This window comes from Actinia tenebrosa, unplaced genomic scaffold (assembly GCF_029948245.1).
Source record: "Actinia tenebrosa isolate PJP-AT-01 unplaced genomic scaffold, QUT_ActTen_1.0 PGA_scaffold17__23_contigs__length_9995812, whole genome shotgun sequence".
Taxonomy (NCBI): domain Eukaryota; kingdom Metazoa; phylum Cnidaria; class Anthozoa; order Actiniaria; family Actiniidae; genus Actinia; species Actinia tenebrosa.
The window spans coordinates 2609468-2628172 of record NW_028292577.1 but is presented as its reverse complement, the minus strand read 5'-3'; the positions used below and the strand labels follow the sequence as shown (position 1 = coordinate 2628172).

The window sequence follows — 18705 nt, the reverse complement described above, 5'->3', positions numbered from 1 at the left end:
TTATCATTCAAATTATTTGTTCCGCCGTTTTGATTGGCCGAGACAACTGCAAATAACTACCTAAAAATAGTATTCTGCTCATGCTCATTGTGATGCAAAGCCGTTTTGCTGCAAGAAAGTCTGCTCCTGCGCAATGCATTTGTCAACTTTTTTCCTTCGTTTTGATTGGCAGAAATCACAGCAAATAACTGCCTACATATATTCTGCTCATGCGCAATACGGCGGAAAGTCTTTTTCGCTTCAAAAGTGATGTTTCGCGGGCCCGACTGAGGGAACTTTTAATTGACCACTCGTTACAACCACAGACGGGAAAAATATACATTTTTTTTTTTTTTTTTTTGCGATAGAGAGCTAAAATACAAATATTTTTTGTTCATCATACATCAGTATTCATATGGTGTGGTCGTAAACAGTTAGTAGAGGGATTGATTTAAACGGTTAGTACTACGGTGGTGGTCATGACAGCAGTATCGGCGGCCATCTTGGATTTCTGACAAAAATCGATAATCGATATAACTTTCGAAATGAATGTCAGAAAATGTCATTTTAATGAAATGGAATCGATTGAGTGTTATTCTCACACTTTCTTTGAGCACCTTGCGCTAATGATAAATTATACAGTAAATTGTTAGAGATATTATGTACGTTTATTCCAAATATATATATGAATATGGCGAAGAATAAATTGTGCCTGCTCACACTTGCTTCTACGTAAACAAAACTAAACAGCTTTCCTCTGTGATAAAAGAAAGGTCTTTCTCTTGGGTAGATCAGTTAAGCGTATGGTAGTGTAGCAAGTTCGAGCTAGACTTGTTTTAAATATACATCCTTTACATATGATAAATTTGTCATCGTTACTACATGCTTTTGATAGTCTTTATACACACTGTATATAATAATATATGAAACCACGTAACGACCAGATCTTAGGAGCAGAGTAGCTTCATTTTGAGAATTTCGTAGATCACAACAGGCCTGATAACAAGGAACTTGGAGTCAGAGTAGCTTCATTTTGAGAATTTCGTAGATCACAAGAGGCCTGATAACAAGGAACTTGGATTCAGAGCAGCTTCATTTTGAGAATTTCGTAAACCATTCGTCGTCTAAAGTACGGCATATGGTGCTGTAATCAAAAATAGAAACAATATTGCTAAAGCCTTATTAAAAATAATTAAAAACATTAGGGTTACGCTGTATTGCCTTCAAACAATCGTGTCAAGTCGATGCATTCCGGTCAATATAATAAATGCATAGAAAAATGACCTAAATGCAACAATCATGCACCAGTTTACTGATATATAGAAATTAAAACGATTTCATGGAATGAAAATGTAGATACGATAACTAGTATGGTAATGGTGTGAGTGTGGTTAGAAACCATTTCACAGTTCCCTGCGCCATCTTGAAAGGTACCCATGCCTTTGCATCGAAGCGAGACAAACGGTGAGCTTGCAATGATAGAGACCTTTTTAAAATACCTTGAACAATTAATCACACTTCTCTGTCATTGCAAACCAACCTTTCGTCTCGCTTCGATGCAAAGGCACAGCTATCTTACAAGATGGCGCAGCCGGGGAACTGTGAAAGGGACTATTGTACTACACACACACACACAAAACACACATTTCAATAGCTTTGTATTAAGCGGATTACCTGGTTGAATGTGAGCTTCGCATCTCTTGTTATGAATTCCGCATACTGTGAAACAAATTTCAAAAAATCATTCTCGGTTCTCTTCAATAGACCCTTTGCAAAAATGGCGGCCGCAAATTCAAATGAGTTAAAAATAAACCGAGTGAAAAACCTATAAAAGCTCTAAAAAGAGCGTCTGTATTTGAGTAACTATAAGCTATACCCCAATCATACCAACCTCTGTAAATTTGACAATTGTCAACTAAAGTTTTCTCGACCGATATAACACCTGATGTAATGAATCTCTGTAGGGTTACTAAAGTAAAGGCGCTCTTTCTAGTGCTGGTATTGGTTTTATTCACTTGAATTTTCGTCCGCCATTTTGGCAAAGGGTTTATTGGTTACAATCAATAGACGTCACTTTCGGTAATATCTGTGTTTTGATTGATAAAATTTGGAAGCTTGGAAGATCTTACAGGTTGTATATATATTTTGATTTCTGGTAGACGGTAGAAATAGTGAGATTTTGACATGCTTGGACTTAACAGCTGCTAGTTGCATATTAATTCCCCCACCCCCCCTCCAAGTCAGCACCAAAAAGCCACGTGATTGATAGTAAGCAGTTAAAAGGAGGTTTGCTTCAACTGTTCTGGTTCTCAATACATTACGTGGTAGCATACCGTGCAAGCAAAGACTCCGCAGTCACATCCATTCAGCTGTTCAGGGATATCCTGTATGTATAACCAGATAAACTATTAGTCTTCTTGTCCTTTACAGACACGCAAATAATACCGACTGTTACCCATTTTGCAAGCCATAATCAGGGTTTCAGACTGGGGATCCCTATGTATAACAATTGCCCTATTTTATCATGGCGTCAATACGAAAACAATCATTTGTTTTAACGCTAAAAATAATGTTCATGGAAGGGGCACAAACAGCAACAAGACAAATAAATCTGCGAAAAATTGTATTTTTAGAATATAGAAAAACAATAATAGCCACCAAATACCGTATGTATTGTAAGATAAACTCTGGTTTATAAAATTAGAGTAAATTTAGTCCAAATTCTTATTGTTCTTTAACATTGTCCTCCTTATTAACAAGCTGTGACGTCATATTAAAACAGCGCAATTTATGGTAGAGACTAGAGACGAACTCCTTTCCAGACCTCCTCTTCCTTATAATCTATATAGCACTCCCAAGGAGGGTAAAACAAGAATTGCCTGTGGAGACTTGTAACATGCAATGAAAGTTCATGTACCTTAGGACATGATAGGGTCCAGCCAATGGAATCGAAAGACACCTTTTTTTTATCCTTTGATTCTTGCGCGAGATATTTTCTGGAGAAGTAAAAGAAGCTATGATTATAACTGTGAAAACAAAAACACGACGAAGCAGCAACGAGAACTACTACCACAACTAAAATAGCAACAACAACGGTAAACAACCACAACGACGATCATTACAACAACGACATCGTCAACAACAAAAGCAGTAACATCTATGTATATCGATTCAATAGACCTCTAAAGCTTGGGCATAATGTTTTCCCATTTCAGACCATGTGTCATTCCCTAGAGCATCATTTCTTTGTTTAACTCAAACAAAGAATCTTACGCTAAGGGATGGCAAGTGGTTTGAAACGGGAAAACATTACATCCCAGATAAAGAGTTCTATTGCACGTATAGCATACATGCACTGAGAATATTGTAAAACCCCCAAAAAAATACAGCACAACTTACTGGAGGGCATCAAGACACTGGTTGTTGGATCCCTTGAGTGAATCAAAATACTTGATGGTCTTGTTGCGGAAGTCGATTACCTATAATGTAAGTGAAAATTGAATCAACTGTCGCCTTCCCAGCGGCTAGCAGTGAACGTGGCAAATAAGACTACCGCTATTTCCATGGAGACCGTTCAGGGCTGCTGGTCGAGAAGTTTTAGATGCGAAGGGAATATATCACCCCAGATACAAAAATACAATTTTGTATTCTCATAAATGTTGTATAACTCACCGCCAAGCACCAGTGCATTCCTAGATGGATTGGCACAATAATCATATCCATAGAAAAGATATCAACCTAAAAAACAAAAACATGCGTATTTTACTACTGATTTAGAAAGGGTTTCTCCTTGGGCTTCATGTGGTAGTTCTTCTATGCCATAAGATTTAACACAGGGATCCCAACGGAGAATATATGGGGTAGCCTGCCGGGGAGGCTAAGTTCGAAAACGTATCATTCTTTTGTCAAATTGTATTCAGATCCCAGAGGTGAAAGGCAAGTGCAATATAGCCTTTATTCTTTGCACCCCTCCCTTCATGAGGGTTCCAGTTCCAATAAAAATAAACGTCCTTTTTTCACGAGGGTTGCACTTTTAATAGCCAGTGGCTAACAAACCTGTGGCCCTCATTCCGTGATCTAATTGGAATTTTAGGAGTTGATTTTTGTGGAGGGAGGAAAACCGGAGAACCCAGAAAACCCTTGAAGCACAGGAGAGAACCAACAAACAACTCTACTCATATACAACACCGAACCCGGCGGGACTCGGACTCGGGTCGCATTGATGAGAGGTGAGCGCTCACACCGCTACGCCACCCGTGCTTCCCCAACGCTACAAAGACGAAAAGAAATCAAGAGAAATGAGTGATAGGGAATCAAACCGCGGACTTCTCACTTCATACGTACTGACCAACTTATCATTTTGGGATTCTTGCTTTTTCAAGAGCAAAGAAATCCATATTAGTCAACCGACTCACCCTTCTTGTCCACCGCTTCAGACTATCACAACCAGATTTGATTAATTTGGGGTAGAAGAAGGAATTAAATGTGTGTACTTTAGGGTATCCCTAGAAAAACAAAAATAAAAATAAATATAAATGTATTTATCTGTGTTTTGCGCGGGTATCAAATAATCATTATCATAATCCTACTAATGGTATATCATGAATCATGCTCTCTGATTGGCTGAGCTGCTAGTTGTCTATTCGATAGACTACTACTAGCCACGGAATGTGCCAGTTTTTAAATAAAAAAATGAATTGAAGGAAACGCAAATTACTTCAATCTAATCCCAAAATTGCTTGTTCCCATTTATTTGACTGATTCGGTTTTTTTTTCCTTCTTCTTTTTTTTGTTTTTTGTTTTGTTAAATTAGACCTCTCGACCTCAATGTTCAACGAGTCAATAGCCTATTCAGGCTTCAGCATTACGAGCTATCGACTCGTAGACCATTCGGGCTGCAGGTCTAATAGCCTCAACAGCCCTCACAGCTAGCGGTGAGAAGTTTTGTACACTAGTTTTGTACACTAGCAGCGCAAACCAGCCAGCCCCCTCTCCTCAATGCTCGGCAAAGTCAAATAAATATTAACGGCATCTTTATACTTTAAAGTAACAAACTTAAAAACAATTTATACCTCAGATTTACTTCTGTCTGCTATTAGACTGAAATAGATATTGATAATCTGAAAGCAAATAAAAAGTAACTTTAGTTTTTTGATCAGGAATTTATATGCAATTAAACGCTAAAGTAATGAGCTGATCAAAGTCAGGGCACGTCTAACTCAAAGATCGAACCCTGGAACAACCTCTGGGCTGATCTAAGTCAGGGCACGGCTAACTCACAGATCGAACCCTGAAACAACCTCTGGGCTGATCTAAGTCAGAGCAAGGCTTACTCACAGATCGAACCCTGGAACGACCTCTGGGCTGATCTAAGTCAGGGCATGGCTAACTCACAGATTGAACCTTGAAACAACCTCTGGGCTGATCAAAGTCAGGGCACGGCTTACTCAATCTGATAGAGTCCCGAAAGAATCTCTGGGCTGATCTAAGTCAGGGCACGGCTAGCTCACTATGGTACGCTGAAACAACCTCTAGGCTGATCTAAATTGAAGAATTTAACGTGGGCCAAAGTTTGATAAGTGTTTGTTGCAGATGGAGAAAAACTAGAAGACCTGGTGAAGGGAAACTAAGACCTAACAAAAACTTGATTGTTCTAAACCGGCAAAGTCTAAACTTTTAGTCTTAAATCCAGAGGATTGTTGAAATATTCTGAACTTTAAAAATTTTTATAAGTGGAGCTAATGTTTAGATACCTCATCATTGAGCCAGTTCAGATTACTTAGTGTTGTCAGGTCCCCACGTGTGATGGATATTTTGAAGCCATCTGCTAAGGTTTCAGAAGCATTCCCTGGACCTAATGCTCTATCCACCTTATTAGGTAAATAAATAAAAATAAAATAAACAACTTTATTTAATTGTCGATGTATTTAGTTTATAAAACTAATTGGGGACACTGAAATGAAGAAATAATCAAAGAAACATAAAGTGTTTTAAGAATCCCAAATGGCAAGGAGGCAAACAAGTTGCATTAACAAACAAAGACGGGTAAGACAATATAATTTGTATACACCGAATCAAAATACGGCGACCAATTTGAATAACTGTTATTCTGCGCTGACTAGCCACTGACTAGCCTCGCGTTCACGTGGAAACATAAAAGCGTTTCCACATGTATGAGAGGCTAGTCAGTCCAGAACAATAGTTATTCAAATTCGTCACTATATTTTGATTGGGTGTATAGAGATTTTGCACCACCACGTGGCGGCAGCCATGTTAGATGGCAGGAACAATACATTAGTTTTACATGAGAAAGAATTGCAAAGTGATTTTATTGTTCTGTCATCAAACCACAGGCATCCCAAGCTGTAGTATGAGCGTTGGCACGTAATGGTGTAAAACCTTTATACAAGCTTTACTTTAGACGTTCTTTACTGTGTGCAACTAAAAAAGAACGCGGGGTTGGCAAAGCACGTGGGGGTTGACAAAACACGAGAAAAATGTTTAGAAGCCGCGAAGTATAGCTGACGACTTCGAGTGTTCTGCAAATCCTTGAGCGCCTTAACTGCACGAAGAACAAAAAGTAGGCTTTTTATTTCTTTGAAAAAATGAAAAATTACGAAAGCCGTGATTTGGATATAATAGGAATGATGCAATAAGAAGTATGCAAGCGTGCTGTGTGCTCTCATAGTTCACGCGTTCTAACCAATAACTGAAACGCGGGATTTATAGCGGTTATTTTATAAAGATTTATAAGCATCTTACCTCTCTTTGCATTTTCTCTGTGAGTGGGATAAGCTCTGCCATATCTTCTTCTAGTTCTTCTTCTTCCTGTCATCCAAACACATTGTACAGGTATTTAAAAAATGTCCGGTTCAGACGTGGAACTTTTCCCGAATTACAAGTGCGACGTCCAGACCATTTGAATCCAATGACAAAATAAATTCAACTGAGCCAACCGCACAAAAAGACTAAAGATTGGCGTTGATGGCAACTTCGAACTTTCGTCACATCAAATACAATGCATAAATTATAAATTCTCAAAATGGATAAAGAACATCCTAGTGCTTTAGCTGGCTTTTGTGAACACGAGCTCGCGTTGATTTTATTGCAAGTGGCAAAATTAAATGCGACGTTTAAATCAGATTTCAGTCTGTGACAAAAGTCTGAACTGGACCTCAACAGAAAGATTACCTAATATTTCAGTTTTTCCTTGCCACGAACACGGTTTCACCGTATTTCACTTTATTTTTTATAAAACCCTCTAACCACAAACCCAAAATATTATTTCGTTTATCTAAAACTTGGAGATTTTTGCGCTTCTTTTTCAATAATTTAAAAAAAGTTTTTAATGATCAACTGACGTTTCACGTTTGCGATAAACGGGAATCTAAAACACTCTGTCATTTTCATTCATCCAGCAAATGATGATCCTTTGGGCTAATCCATTAACAATTTTTCCTAAGTTTTCATTTTATTTCATATTTCTACTATTTATTTTCTATGTACTGACCTCACTTTCCTCTTCAATGCGAATTCTTTCTCTAACCTTGGGGTAAATAAGATCACAAAACAGTCAAATATTTACTTTAAGTACAGTTAAATACTCTTCTGGGTAGCATGGGTAGTCTACGCTGTTATAAAACGTCGACTTCTCACCAATGCTGGGAGGCTTGCGTTTGAGTTCCCTCGTCCAAGTACACCTAATTGAAAAAACTTACAGTAGTCGGGTTCGAGGTTAGATCATCGAAGCCAAGACCAAAAAGGATTTTAGGTAGCCCGAAATGTGTATTATATTTGCAAATAGACGTGTAAAAATACACAGTAGAGCAAAGTCCGTCGACCTAGATTAAAAACATGCCAAAGCCATGATGCATAAAATGTACACAGGAAGTGAAAACTGCAATACACATGAAACACTGTTTCAAGTCACCAAAACGTTTATTGGTCTTGAATTAATATTGAAAATGTCACGCTAGATGTGCAAACTCTATTGAATGAGGGCCATAGGTTTGTTAGTCACAAAAAGAGGACGATTTTTTCTTTCAAGCCATTATGGAGGACACCCAAACAATAACTTTAATTCTATCAGCGATCGAAACCCAGCAATTGTTGGTTTTCAATTATTCCAAAGTCATTAAAGTCATCTAAAGCAGGTATGAGAAATCTGTGTTCACGATAGGGGATACTACAGTCCCTCCCCCCCCCCCCCCCCCCCATGAAACTGTAAAAAAAGGACCTTTCCACCCAGCTCTTCTTTTCTCCTATGTTACAGAGTGAGAACAAGAAAAATTCTGCTTGGAGAGTAGGATCATTCCCTAAAAATTATTCCAAGAACCAAATGACTAACTGTGATTTTAAGGCCAATATTTTTTAAATCAAAGTACAGTGATGTGACATGGTGTCTAAATAAGGTGGGGGAAATTATCCTAGGAAAAAGGAGTGAAAGGATGGCTGGATGCATGGATGAAGGAATGGGAATGAATGGACTTACTCACCTCTTCTATTGCAGATTCTTGTTCTCCTATTCTCTATTAATAAAAAAACATCAAATATAATTATAAATCAATCAATTAATCATGAATATTTTGCTTAATGTACCAACAAAATATTATAACAGGTTATGAATGAAACTAAAGATGTTCTAAGCAATCACGTGCTGATTAATTCACTGAGAGCATATGAATTAACATTTTGATTCCCAAGGGTGAAATTTACTGGACTGCAAATAAACTTTCTACAACCTGCTTCGAGAGATCGTAATAAAACCACATTTCGTTACACACTGGTTACACATGTTTTCATTCAGTTCTTTACAAGTAGCTAAAAAGAATCACCAATTTAATATAAAAACAAAAATTTTGCACTCCAGTACAGACACGTGACCGTTAACTGCAAAGGGTCTAAATAGATTGTTAATTTTATATCTCTGCCTAGCTATGATTTACTAGTGTTTCTTTTGTTTTGTATTGTTATATTTATAAAAATGACAAATGATAATAAAAAATGTTAAAAAAAAAAAAAATGCAAAGGGTCTATTATTTTTATTAATAACTACCCCGACTGAAGAGTAATCATAAGGAATCACAGTGCAACTACTGTAACAGGGACCACTTAGACCAGTTAGTAGACAAGATAACCAATTAAAATGTAGAATGAAAACAATGCATTCCAACTTTGGGTAGTGGAGCCAATCAGAAAGCAGCAGAAAACAATAGCCTTGTAACATATCTTTTTATTCCTGCATGAAAAACGATGATGGCTATCTAGTTGTTTACCCATAACATCAGGATCAAATTACTATTCTCTTGCAGTCTAGGTTGATTATTGGCTCCACTACCCAAATGCATTGTTTTTATACTACAATTTGATTGGAAAGAAGAAGCAGGGCTACCGCAACAGTATAGCCAATTAATGTGGGCCCAAAAATACTTGAGCTAGCTTAGGAACTGACATACCTTAGCCTTCAACAACCTCAACTTTTCTTCTTCTCTTGCAATCTTTGCCAATTGCCGCTCTCTCTGCAGATTCTCTGGACTCAAGATATTTCTCCTGGAAGTACAAACAACATTTGATGTTACAAGGTGACATAAGCAAAGGAATTTATGTAAAATAAGTTATCTGTAATAATGTAGCTAGTGTATTGTTTTTACCATTTCTTTGTCCAAGTTCCTGAAAGGATTTCATCCTCTTTTGCCATGGGTTGAGGAGTCCTGCACAAAACAAAACATGGAAAATTAAAGCACTTTTCAATTGTTTTAAATGAATAAAAACCATTTGATTCTTTAAAAAAAACTTTAAATTTTATCTTAAATTTATGAGATGATCAAAGTCAGGGCACGACCACTCATAGATCTTACTTGAATTTAGTGAGTTGGATTTTGCAGAGGGGAGGAAAACCAGAGAAAAACCCTTAAAGACTAAATAAAGTCTGCTTACATGTTGTGCCCAGTTCAGGATTCAAACCTGAGACTTTTCACTACCCATATGCCTCCCTTATTTTTAATAACCAAAATACAAAGCCATGTTGTACATATGTATATCATAATTATCGTACATATGTACGATAGGAACAAACAAAAAAACCTTTCCCTACTACCATTACTGTTGAAGCCTTACTCACAAAGTTCAATGTTCCATTTGACAACTAGAATTTCAACGATTATAATGGTCGTGCTTCAAAGATAATTTCCACTAAGCATGGTCACTACAATGACATGATTCACTGCAAACATTCAAAGACTTTCACAAAGTGTAGTACCTGAAGGATATGGTGCTTTGGTTGACAAGTCCAGCTGATTCTACATAATATCAAATGAAATTACAACAGGTTTGTTAGCCAATGGCTATTCTAAAATAGCTTCATAAAACAAAAAAAATTAAAAAATGTATTCATTTTAATTATAGCAATTTTTAGTAATTTCAGAGATTAGTTTTAACGTGGAAATTCAGTTTCCCTCTACTACTATCCATAACCATTATTTTTGCTTTATGTTTATCATTTGGTAAGAAGCATAATTAAACTCAAACTTATCATGGTTAATTATAAAATCAAATTATTCATAAAGCTTCGTTGTGACGTATGAATATTTTTGCTAAGGGCTTCAGGTGGGAAGTGCTGGTTAGGAGGGACCAGAGTCAGGAGTTTACTGTAACTAGAGGAGAGTGAGACTGTCCTAGAATCCCCTCAGGACAGACAAAAAATGTGTAAGTTTATTTTTGAGTTTGTTAGAAGTTTATTGACATTTTGATGACTATAATTTTTTGATTCTACAGCGAATCGTTTATTCATGTGAATGTGTATTCGTATATGCATGCAAACTGGTTACAAAGGAAATATGAAATTGGTTGCCGAACCATGTTGAAACCGAAATTAACCTTGTGAATAAAACTTGTGAACGTACATGCATCTTGACAGAGCCGTTTAAAACACCTACAAGCTTCTTGGAGGTAACGATCATCACTAAAAATGATAGGATTTCTAGTTTATAAGGCCTTATTTAAGGTGGCTCGACCGCTACCTTCCACTTTTGGAATGCTAGTACATAAACGTCTTTTATCCGATTGCAAATCTTTTTTGCACATAAGTCACATAAAGATTGAATTAATGTTTGATGCAGTTTTTTATGAGATCGGACGTCATAACACGTGATTATGATGAAATATTTGATTTCATTTAGAAAATAATCTTAGCCTTGCAGAGCGTTCAACACTAAAATGCTTCGTACCACATAATTATATACTAGATGCCTCCATTTGTGGGGATTTTTGAAAAAATCTATCTAGCTAATAATGAGATATTTGAGATTATTTAAATATAGTGCATAATCTACTTCAAAACTAAACAATGGATTTCATACGGCCGAAATTAATATTTCAGAGCTATATATTTACAAAAGTTATTGCTCATTTAGTTTTACTCTGTATCTAGTTTTAAAAGGAACATTTTGAAGGTAATCGATTTATGCAATTTCGTGAAAACGTATAGTGCAGAAGACGGGGTAAACATTTGATGCGCACTTTTCATCGCAGTTTTCTAGTCAATCTTACTAGATCTTCCATTATTCTAAAATCCGCTGATCATTTCTCTCAAAATTATGTCAGGATACAAATTTGAACTTAAACTAATATTACACAAAATTGCAAGATTATTGAACTCATTTAAAGCGATCTAAAGCGAACGAGAAATACAGAAAACATTGATCGTTCAACGATTTGATGCTCTGGGAATTCTATTGTTTGCTAATGATCATAAAATCAAATTCTTTTGCACCATGCACGGTCTCATCTCGCTTGGCTGCTTTCCGATTTACCCCCGAAGTTTGGTAACAAACAGTTTTTTTTTGTATCCTGATGTAATTTTGAGAGAAATGATCAGCGAATTTTAAAATAATGGAAGATCTAGTAAGATTGTCTAGAAAACTGTGATGAAAAGTGCGCATCAAATGTTTACCCTGTCTTCTGCACTATACGTTTTCACGAAATCGCATAAATCGATTACCTTCAAAATGTTCCTTTTAAAACTAGATACAGAGTAAAACTAAATGAGCAATAACTTTTGTAAATATATAGCTCTGAAATATTAATTTCGGCCGTATGAAATCCATTGTTTAGTTTTGAAGTAGATTATGCACTATATTTAAATAATCTCAAATATCTCATTATTAGCTAGATAGATTTTTTCAAAAATCCCCACAAAGGGAGGCATCTAGTATATAATTATGTGGTACGAAGCATTTTAGTGTTGAACGCTCTGCAAGGCTAAATTTATTTTCTAAACGAAAACAAATATTTCATTATAATCAAGTGTTATGACGTCCGATCTCACTAAAAATTGCATCAAACATTAATTCAATCTTTATGTGACTTATATGCAAAAAAGATTTGCAATTGGATAAAAGACGTTTATGCACTAGCGTTCCAAAAGTGGAAGGTAGCGGTCAAGCGTGAGGGGGTCGAGCCACCTTAAGGCACAAGACATTGGATAATCTTCACTGTACTGTGTAGACAAGGTAAAAAGAGTCACTACTTTTGATCTTTCAGTCTTTTGGCATAAAATAATTTAAGTGCTGTTTCCTAGAGAAGCTTTAGGAGAAAGTTATCAGGCAGAAAAAGGAATTTTTTGATCAGACACTGCTGCATTTTTAGCACTCCACCACCTCTGCTGTATGGTACAGCTGTACAGCAGCCAACCACTAAATGTACAGTATGGATTGTTTTATTCACAATAATTCGTCGTTGAGTGTGTTCATTGTCTGCAGGAGGGTTTCCAGAAATTTGCAAGGGAGGTGTCCGAAATAAAAGAGTGATGATACAGTGATGTCATCAATAATCCTGATCTGACTTATTTAATTTATTCTTAGATTGATTTTTAGATTTCATCTAAATAATGCAATTTAATCTTGAGTCAGACTAATGATTCTAGTAACAGTAATCATAAGTAAAAAGAAGACTAATAGAATTACTGCATCATGTACAGGAAAAAGACAGCGGCTTAGGGGGTGGGGTATACCTAGAGACACCCTTGTATCTGCCCCTGGTCTGGGTGAGTTGGTTTGTCTTTAGAAAGACTGTTGTTTGTGGTGACTGAAGTAACAACAACCTGAATGGAAGTCATCTTCAGAGTCAAGTTATAAAGTTAATAATTAGAGCATAAGATAGAGCTAACCTTGCTTGGAGTGGAGTAGCAAGTCTTCTACATGTTCATTTCTAGTGTGACTCTTGCTAGTTGAAGGAATGACCTTGAGTATGGTTGGATGTGAGACTGGAGATAATGGTGTGCTGTGATGAGCCGTTTGATGTCTAGGGAGTAATCTGGACCTTGGAGACAGGACACTTCCCTCGAATGACCTAAAGACACATGACAGTTGAAATTGTTGGTCATCCAATTGAAACCTTAACAACTACGTGTAACAACAGCAAACTGATGCCAACCTACAGTAGGGCTCAGAATAGCAGGTTGAAATACATTAAAGGTCTCTAATATAGTGCATCACAACCAAAACCTACTAACCTTGGCTGTCTTATATGTATTTCTGTAGGCTTGGCAGCAAAAATACTATTCTCAGATGCAGAGGAATTACTTGATATATTAATGACCGAGTTCTCTTTGTTACTGTCTAATGTTGTGTCATTCATATTGGAACTAGGAATACAGGCAGATGTAAACTGTGAAAGAAGCTGCTTGTAGCGTTCCTTTTCTGCCAGTCTTATAACCTACAATATATATAATATACATCAAATCATTATCATTATCAACCAAATCACATGGAGTTGTGGTTGTATTTATATTATAATTATTATCAGAGTATTATTTAAAATGTTAGGAACCCTGGCTGAACTTGATGCACGTTACTAAGTATGATCACAGACACAATCAATAAGTGATGACTCATTCAAAATACTCACATCGATGGCTGTATTCCTCTGTCTACGCAAAGGTGCTGGTTTCCTAGGAGACTCTCTTATTTGTCTCACTCTGATTTTTCCCTGTAGACTAGAAGCTGTTGGTTTCTGGCTGACATTAAAGCTATTCACAAAAGCTTTATTTTCAGTCAATAAGGAGGACTTCTGCTGATTAGTTAAAGGTTTGGGACCTTCTGGCGCTCTTTGATAGACAGGATGACTGGTTTTATTTTCTTTTATCCCTCCATAGTTTTTGGCTGTGAAAGAAAATAAAGAAAATTAATGGAACTAGAAGCAATACATTAAGATTTAACATGACCATTATGAGTTTCCCTTTTCGGTTTTTTTTTTTTTTTTTTTTTGCTTTTTTGTTTTTGTTTATTGTAACAATTGTTTATGACTTAATAATTCAATTAATAAAAAGAATAGAATAAATAAATAAATAAATAGACAAAATTCTCAAGCGACAACTTAATCTTAAAATATATTAAAGTTAATTACACAGTACCACTGTAAGTCTTGTGTTTCCAATCACTTTGCGGCAAAGGGAGAGGAGATGGTTCATCAGGTATAGCAAATACTGGTATACGACCTCTAACTTGTTCATCTGGTTGTAGAGGGGTGGATTGATGCATATACGAGAAGGATGGTGCCTTTTCCATTCTACTGATGTGCAATGGCTTTCGACCTCTGATAGAATCACTTAAACTGCTTGGTTTTGATTGTTCAGACTCTTTTTCCTATAGTACATGTTAACAAAACGTGTTCTGAGTAATTAACTCAAAGACATAGAATAAACCACACTTATTTTGTAAGTATTAATGAAAAATATTGGGAGGGGGGGAGAGACAAGCACAGAGGACAAGGGAAGGTTTATGGATATCCTATATATGTAAGTTATTGTAAAATGATTGCAATGCTTTTTAATCCTCCTTCTTAACTCAATGACATTGAATAAAAATCACACTTGTTTGCTTATTTGGTAAGTATTCATGAAAAAATTGGGGGGGGGGGGGGTCGGGAGGACGAGCACAGAGGAGGAGGAGGAAAAGTTATGGATATCCTATATAATATGTAGGTTATGGTAAAATGATTGCAATGGCTTTTAATCTGTCCTTCAAACTCCTGACAAATTGGTAGTGAGGGATAAGAATAGGAGGAGATTACGGAAGTGGAGGAGGGGTTATGGTCATTCTATAAAATGTACAACTTACAATTATTGGTATTAAGGGACCAGTGTAATCATTCAATGCCTAGGGGAGGGAGGGGGGAGAGGAGTTTTGTAGCAGTACTATCCCTCTTTTTTATAACCTTCCCTTATTATTGGTTACTAGGAAGTGACCTACCCCTGTCAATGTATATATGATCTGGCCCCCTCCAGTTGTCTAAAAACCAAGAGTGAGCCCCGTAAATATTCTACCACTCCCCCCCCCCCCCCCCCCAAGGCAATAAACAATGATCGGCCCCTAATACACAACCTGATTGTTAAATTACCTTTGCCTGTCTAGTTGCTGTGTATCTAACTCTTTGCTTGTCGCCACTAATAACATCCTCTCTCAATAAAGTCCCCAAGTACACAACATCCTGGTCTGTGGAACTACTCTTGATCTTTTTACCATCATTATTTTCAGCTTCAAGATCAATAGTAGCTATTGTTTTTGGCTCATCTTCGTTTTGTTTCCCAACAACATATCTCCAGAATGGGTTATACTTGCGAGTAAAGCTCATTGCATTTGTTAACAAATCACTGAAGAAAGTGATTGGACCAGGATCACCTTCAAATAAAAAAAAATATTACTGCGATTTTCACAAACATGCGAACTCTGTGTCTGCGAGCTGCACGCTAAGTTTGGTTTTTTGATGCCATCAATCAAATCTAACCAGTTCGTACATGTACCTTTCACATTTGTGACTGGCAGCAGCGAAAAACCAAATTTCAGAATGCAGCTCGCAGACAAAGAGTTTGCATGTGCATGAAAATTGCAGTAATATAACAAGCTAGAAGTTATATATTTTGCACTTTTGCACTTCTGCTTTTGAATTTTATTGATTGACATAAATTTATGTCGATTCATCGTGAAACATTACACCATGAGAAATATTTGCTGCTCGACATAAATTTGTGTCAAAATGAAAAAGTTCAAAAGTGCAAATATAACTTTTAACTTGTTTGTCTATATAAAATGGTATTACATTAATGGCCTGTACTGTATACTTTGCCGAGGACCTGGTAACCTTAGACCAACATTAGACAGTCAATATACTGGTATACTGTTTGTTCTAAGTTATAGATATTTTTTATAAGTTATATATGAATCTTTGGAAATCAAGTGTGGTGCAGTGTTTAAGTATAACACCTCTCCCCTATGGGGTATCAGATTCTGAGTTGGTTTGGTCTCTTCCTTGAATTGAAGGTTTTTCTCCAGGTTCTCTGGTTTTACTCCCTAACCTTACAACCTCAATTTTAATTTGAATCTAGGAGTTATTTGTGTTTATTTTACATCATAATAGAGTGGGTCATCGCCGAGCTTCCCTAGTCAGAGGTTGACATTTAAGACAGTATATAATATACAACATACTCCATGCATTCATGTTTCTGAAGCCTCCTTTCTGCTGGTTGCTTATATTTACATGTAGTGGTTCTGATTACCTTGGGGATGTCCTGGTGGTTATTTTAACTCAATTTGTACGTCAATACGAAGACCTTCACACAACCGGAAGAAGAATGCGATGAAGAATGTGATGATAACTGAAGGTCATCATCACAATGTAAAAATTCCACACTCACTACCACTATATTTAATATTCTTAAAGTATACAACTCTCAATCATTGGTCTCATGTAGGGACAGGTACAAATTGGGTCACTCAATTACCAGAGAAAAACCTTCAAGGCAAGTGAGAATACGTATCAAATGAACTCTGTACAGTATATGTCGGCACAACAGTTTATATGCAACAAAAGACAAACAAAATAGCATTTTACCCGTATTTCTTGATCTTTTGTAAGGAGGTGTCTGTAGAACATCCGTTGCTTGATCTTCAACAACAACCTCCCTAAAAAATTTGAAATTTGAAATTAAAAACATTTAAAATTTGAAAATATGAAATTTGGAATGGACAGACAGTCTGCAAAAACTCCTGTGAACTCCTGCTACACTGTATTGTGGTAGCACAAAAAATATACTGCTTTTTACAGGAAGGACACTTAATCCATAAACACTTTTTTGACACTTGAATTTCCATGTTATTATTTTCTGACTTTTCTACTTTTTCAAACCCTGTAAAATGAAGCATTGAGTTTACCGAGTGATCAAAATAAAACTTATTTTCAATCAATTAGCTTAAGTTATGGTCTACAGTATGCAGTTTGAAAAAGTGACAAAAAACTTGAAGTGAACATCACGGTTCAAGTGTTCTCACTGTAAACAATACTAAATGTAATTTGAATTGGGTATATGTACAAACCAGAAAAACTCCTACAAACTTTACTGATTTGCCATGATCAAAGGAATAAGACTATTGAATTTATTATTTTTTTAAATACTGATCACTTCTTATACATGTATATAAAAGAGGGAAAGCTCTATCGTCATCACAGACAACCTGAATCTAGAATTCAACTAGAATTAATGGGTTGCAAACATTACCAAGACAGTTAAAAGACAAAAACATGGCGGCTATTTTCATGCCATTAACAATGGATGCTAATGAGAAATACATGTATTTTGTTAAATAGCACCAAAGCACCCCCAAGAGGTCGCGATGACCTAATGTGCAATTGAAAAATTCAAATGTTTTCTTACACAGTACACATTCAAACTGTTATTTACGCGTTTATAATTGTTAGAGGATGAACAAGTTGGAATTAGAGAGATACTATATAGTTAAATATAACAGTATTATGTATTTCACAGTACATGTAACTGTAACACCCTTCATTTGATAATCACTCTCTCTTATTCCCTTTTAAATAACAAACCATGACATCAAATATTATAATAATATTCAAAAATAATATTTAAAAACGTTTCAAGGCTATAAGTTATAGCTTAAAATTGCAATTCTTTAAGTACATGTGCATTTATAGTGCAAATACTATTCTAACAAGTACTGTAAGCTATAATACAGTGTTTAAAATATCTTTTTTCAAAACATTAAGTGTAAACTGCTGCCCTACATACTGTACTGGAATCCGGCGAGGGATTTTAGCAAATTCTAAACAGCTAAAGAATCATTTTAGTATTTTTTTCAAACCCACAAAATAAATAAGTTAATAAGCTTGCCTAGTTATAAGAGTTAAGTTATAATATCCAAATGTCAAGCATGCAAAACTTAGACGTCAAAAAAAACCCCAAAAATACATATTTAGAAAAAATAATTTGCTACTAAACTAGACAAGAGTTCCATTACCTTTTCCTTGACTTATTTTCCTCGGTATTTATGGGTTTTGGCTCGTTTTTATTCGGTGATGAACGAAACTTTTCCAACACAGAACCAAACATGGCGAGTGTAAGGAGCCAAATTATAATAAAGGTAAGTACCGCTGTACGTACTGCAGGCGCAATATAACAAAATCTTGCCCAAGTTGGACCTAAGCCGATACCACCCCACTCCTACCCCCCCAAAAAATAAGTAGTAAATATTTTTACTGACCTTCCACTGACTGGCTTGCATTATACTTCATGCATATGTTCGAAAAAAAAAAGTTTAACAGTTTACTATAAATCTTGTATCAATAAACCAGTCCAATTTTTGCTTGACACGAAAATGTTCTCCTGCGCATGCGTTCCAAATAGCAAAACGCTCACGGGCTATGTGTTTA

General features: G+C 36.1%; 1 protein-coding gene across 2 annotated transcripts; it reads right to left on the bottom strand.

Annotated features, from left to right (window-relative positions):
- Positions 1 to 625: 625 nt before the first annotated feature.
- LOC116306722 (uncharacterized) lies at positions 626 to 18391 on the bottom strand. 2 transcript variants are annotated; one of them, XM_031716815.2, is made up of 22 exons: positions 18294 to 18391; positions 16867 to 16937; positions 15376 to 15656; positions 14390 to 14621; positions 13885 to 14138; positions 13490 to 13692; positions 13145 to 13326; positions 10238 to 10277; positions 9630 to 9689; positions 9435 to 9528; positions 8475 to 8507; positions 7490 to 7525; positions 6742 to 6807; positions 5733 to 5849; positions 5052 to 5099; positions 4395 to 4484; positions 3652 to 3717; positions 3379 to 3458; positions 2897 to 2975; positions 2313 to 2363; positions 1654 to 1698; positions 626 to 1123 (listed from the first exon to the last, which is right to left on the bottom strand). In XM_031716815.2, exons 1-22 carry the CDS (start codon positions 18383 to 18385, stop codon positions 1061 to 1063), a joined length of 2283 nt encoding a protein of 760 aa, XP_031572675.1. In that variant the 5' UTR covers positions 18386 to 18391; the 3' UTR covers positions 626 to 1060. The 2 variants fall into 2 exon arrangements, with proteins under 2 accessions (XP_031572675.1, XP_088888176.1); XM_089032050.1 differs by lacking the exon at positions 16867 to 16937 and having other exon boundaries at positions 18294 to 18387.
- Positions 18392 to 18705: the final 314 nt, after the last annotated feature.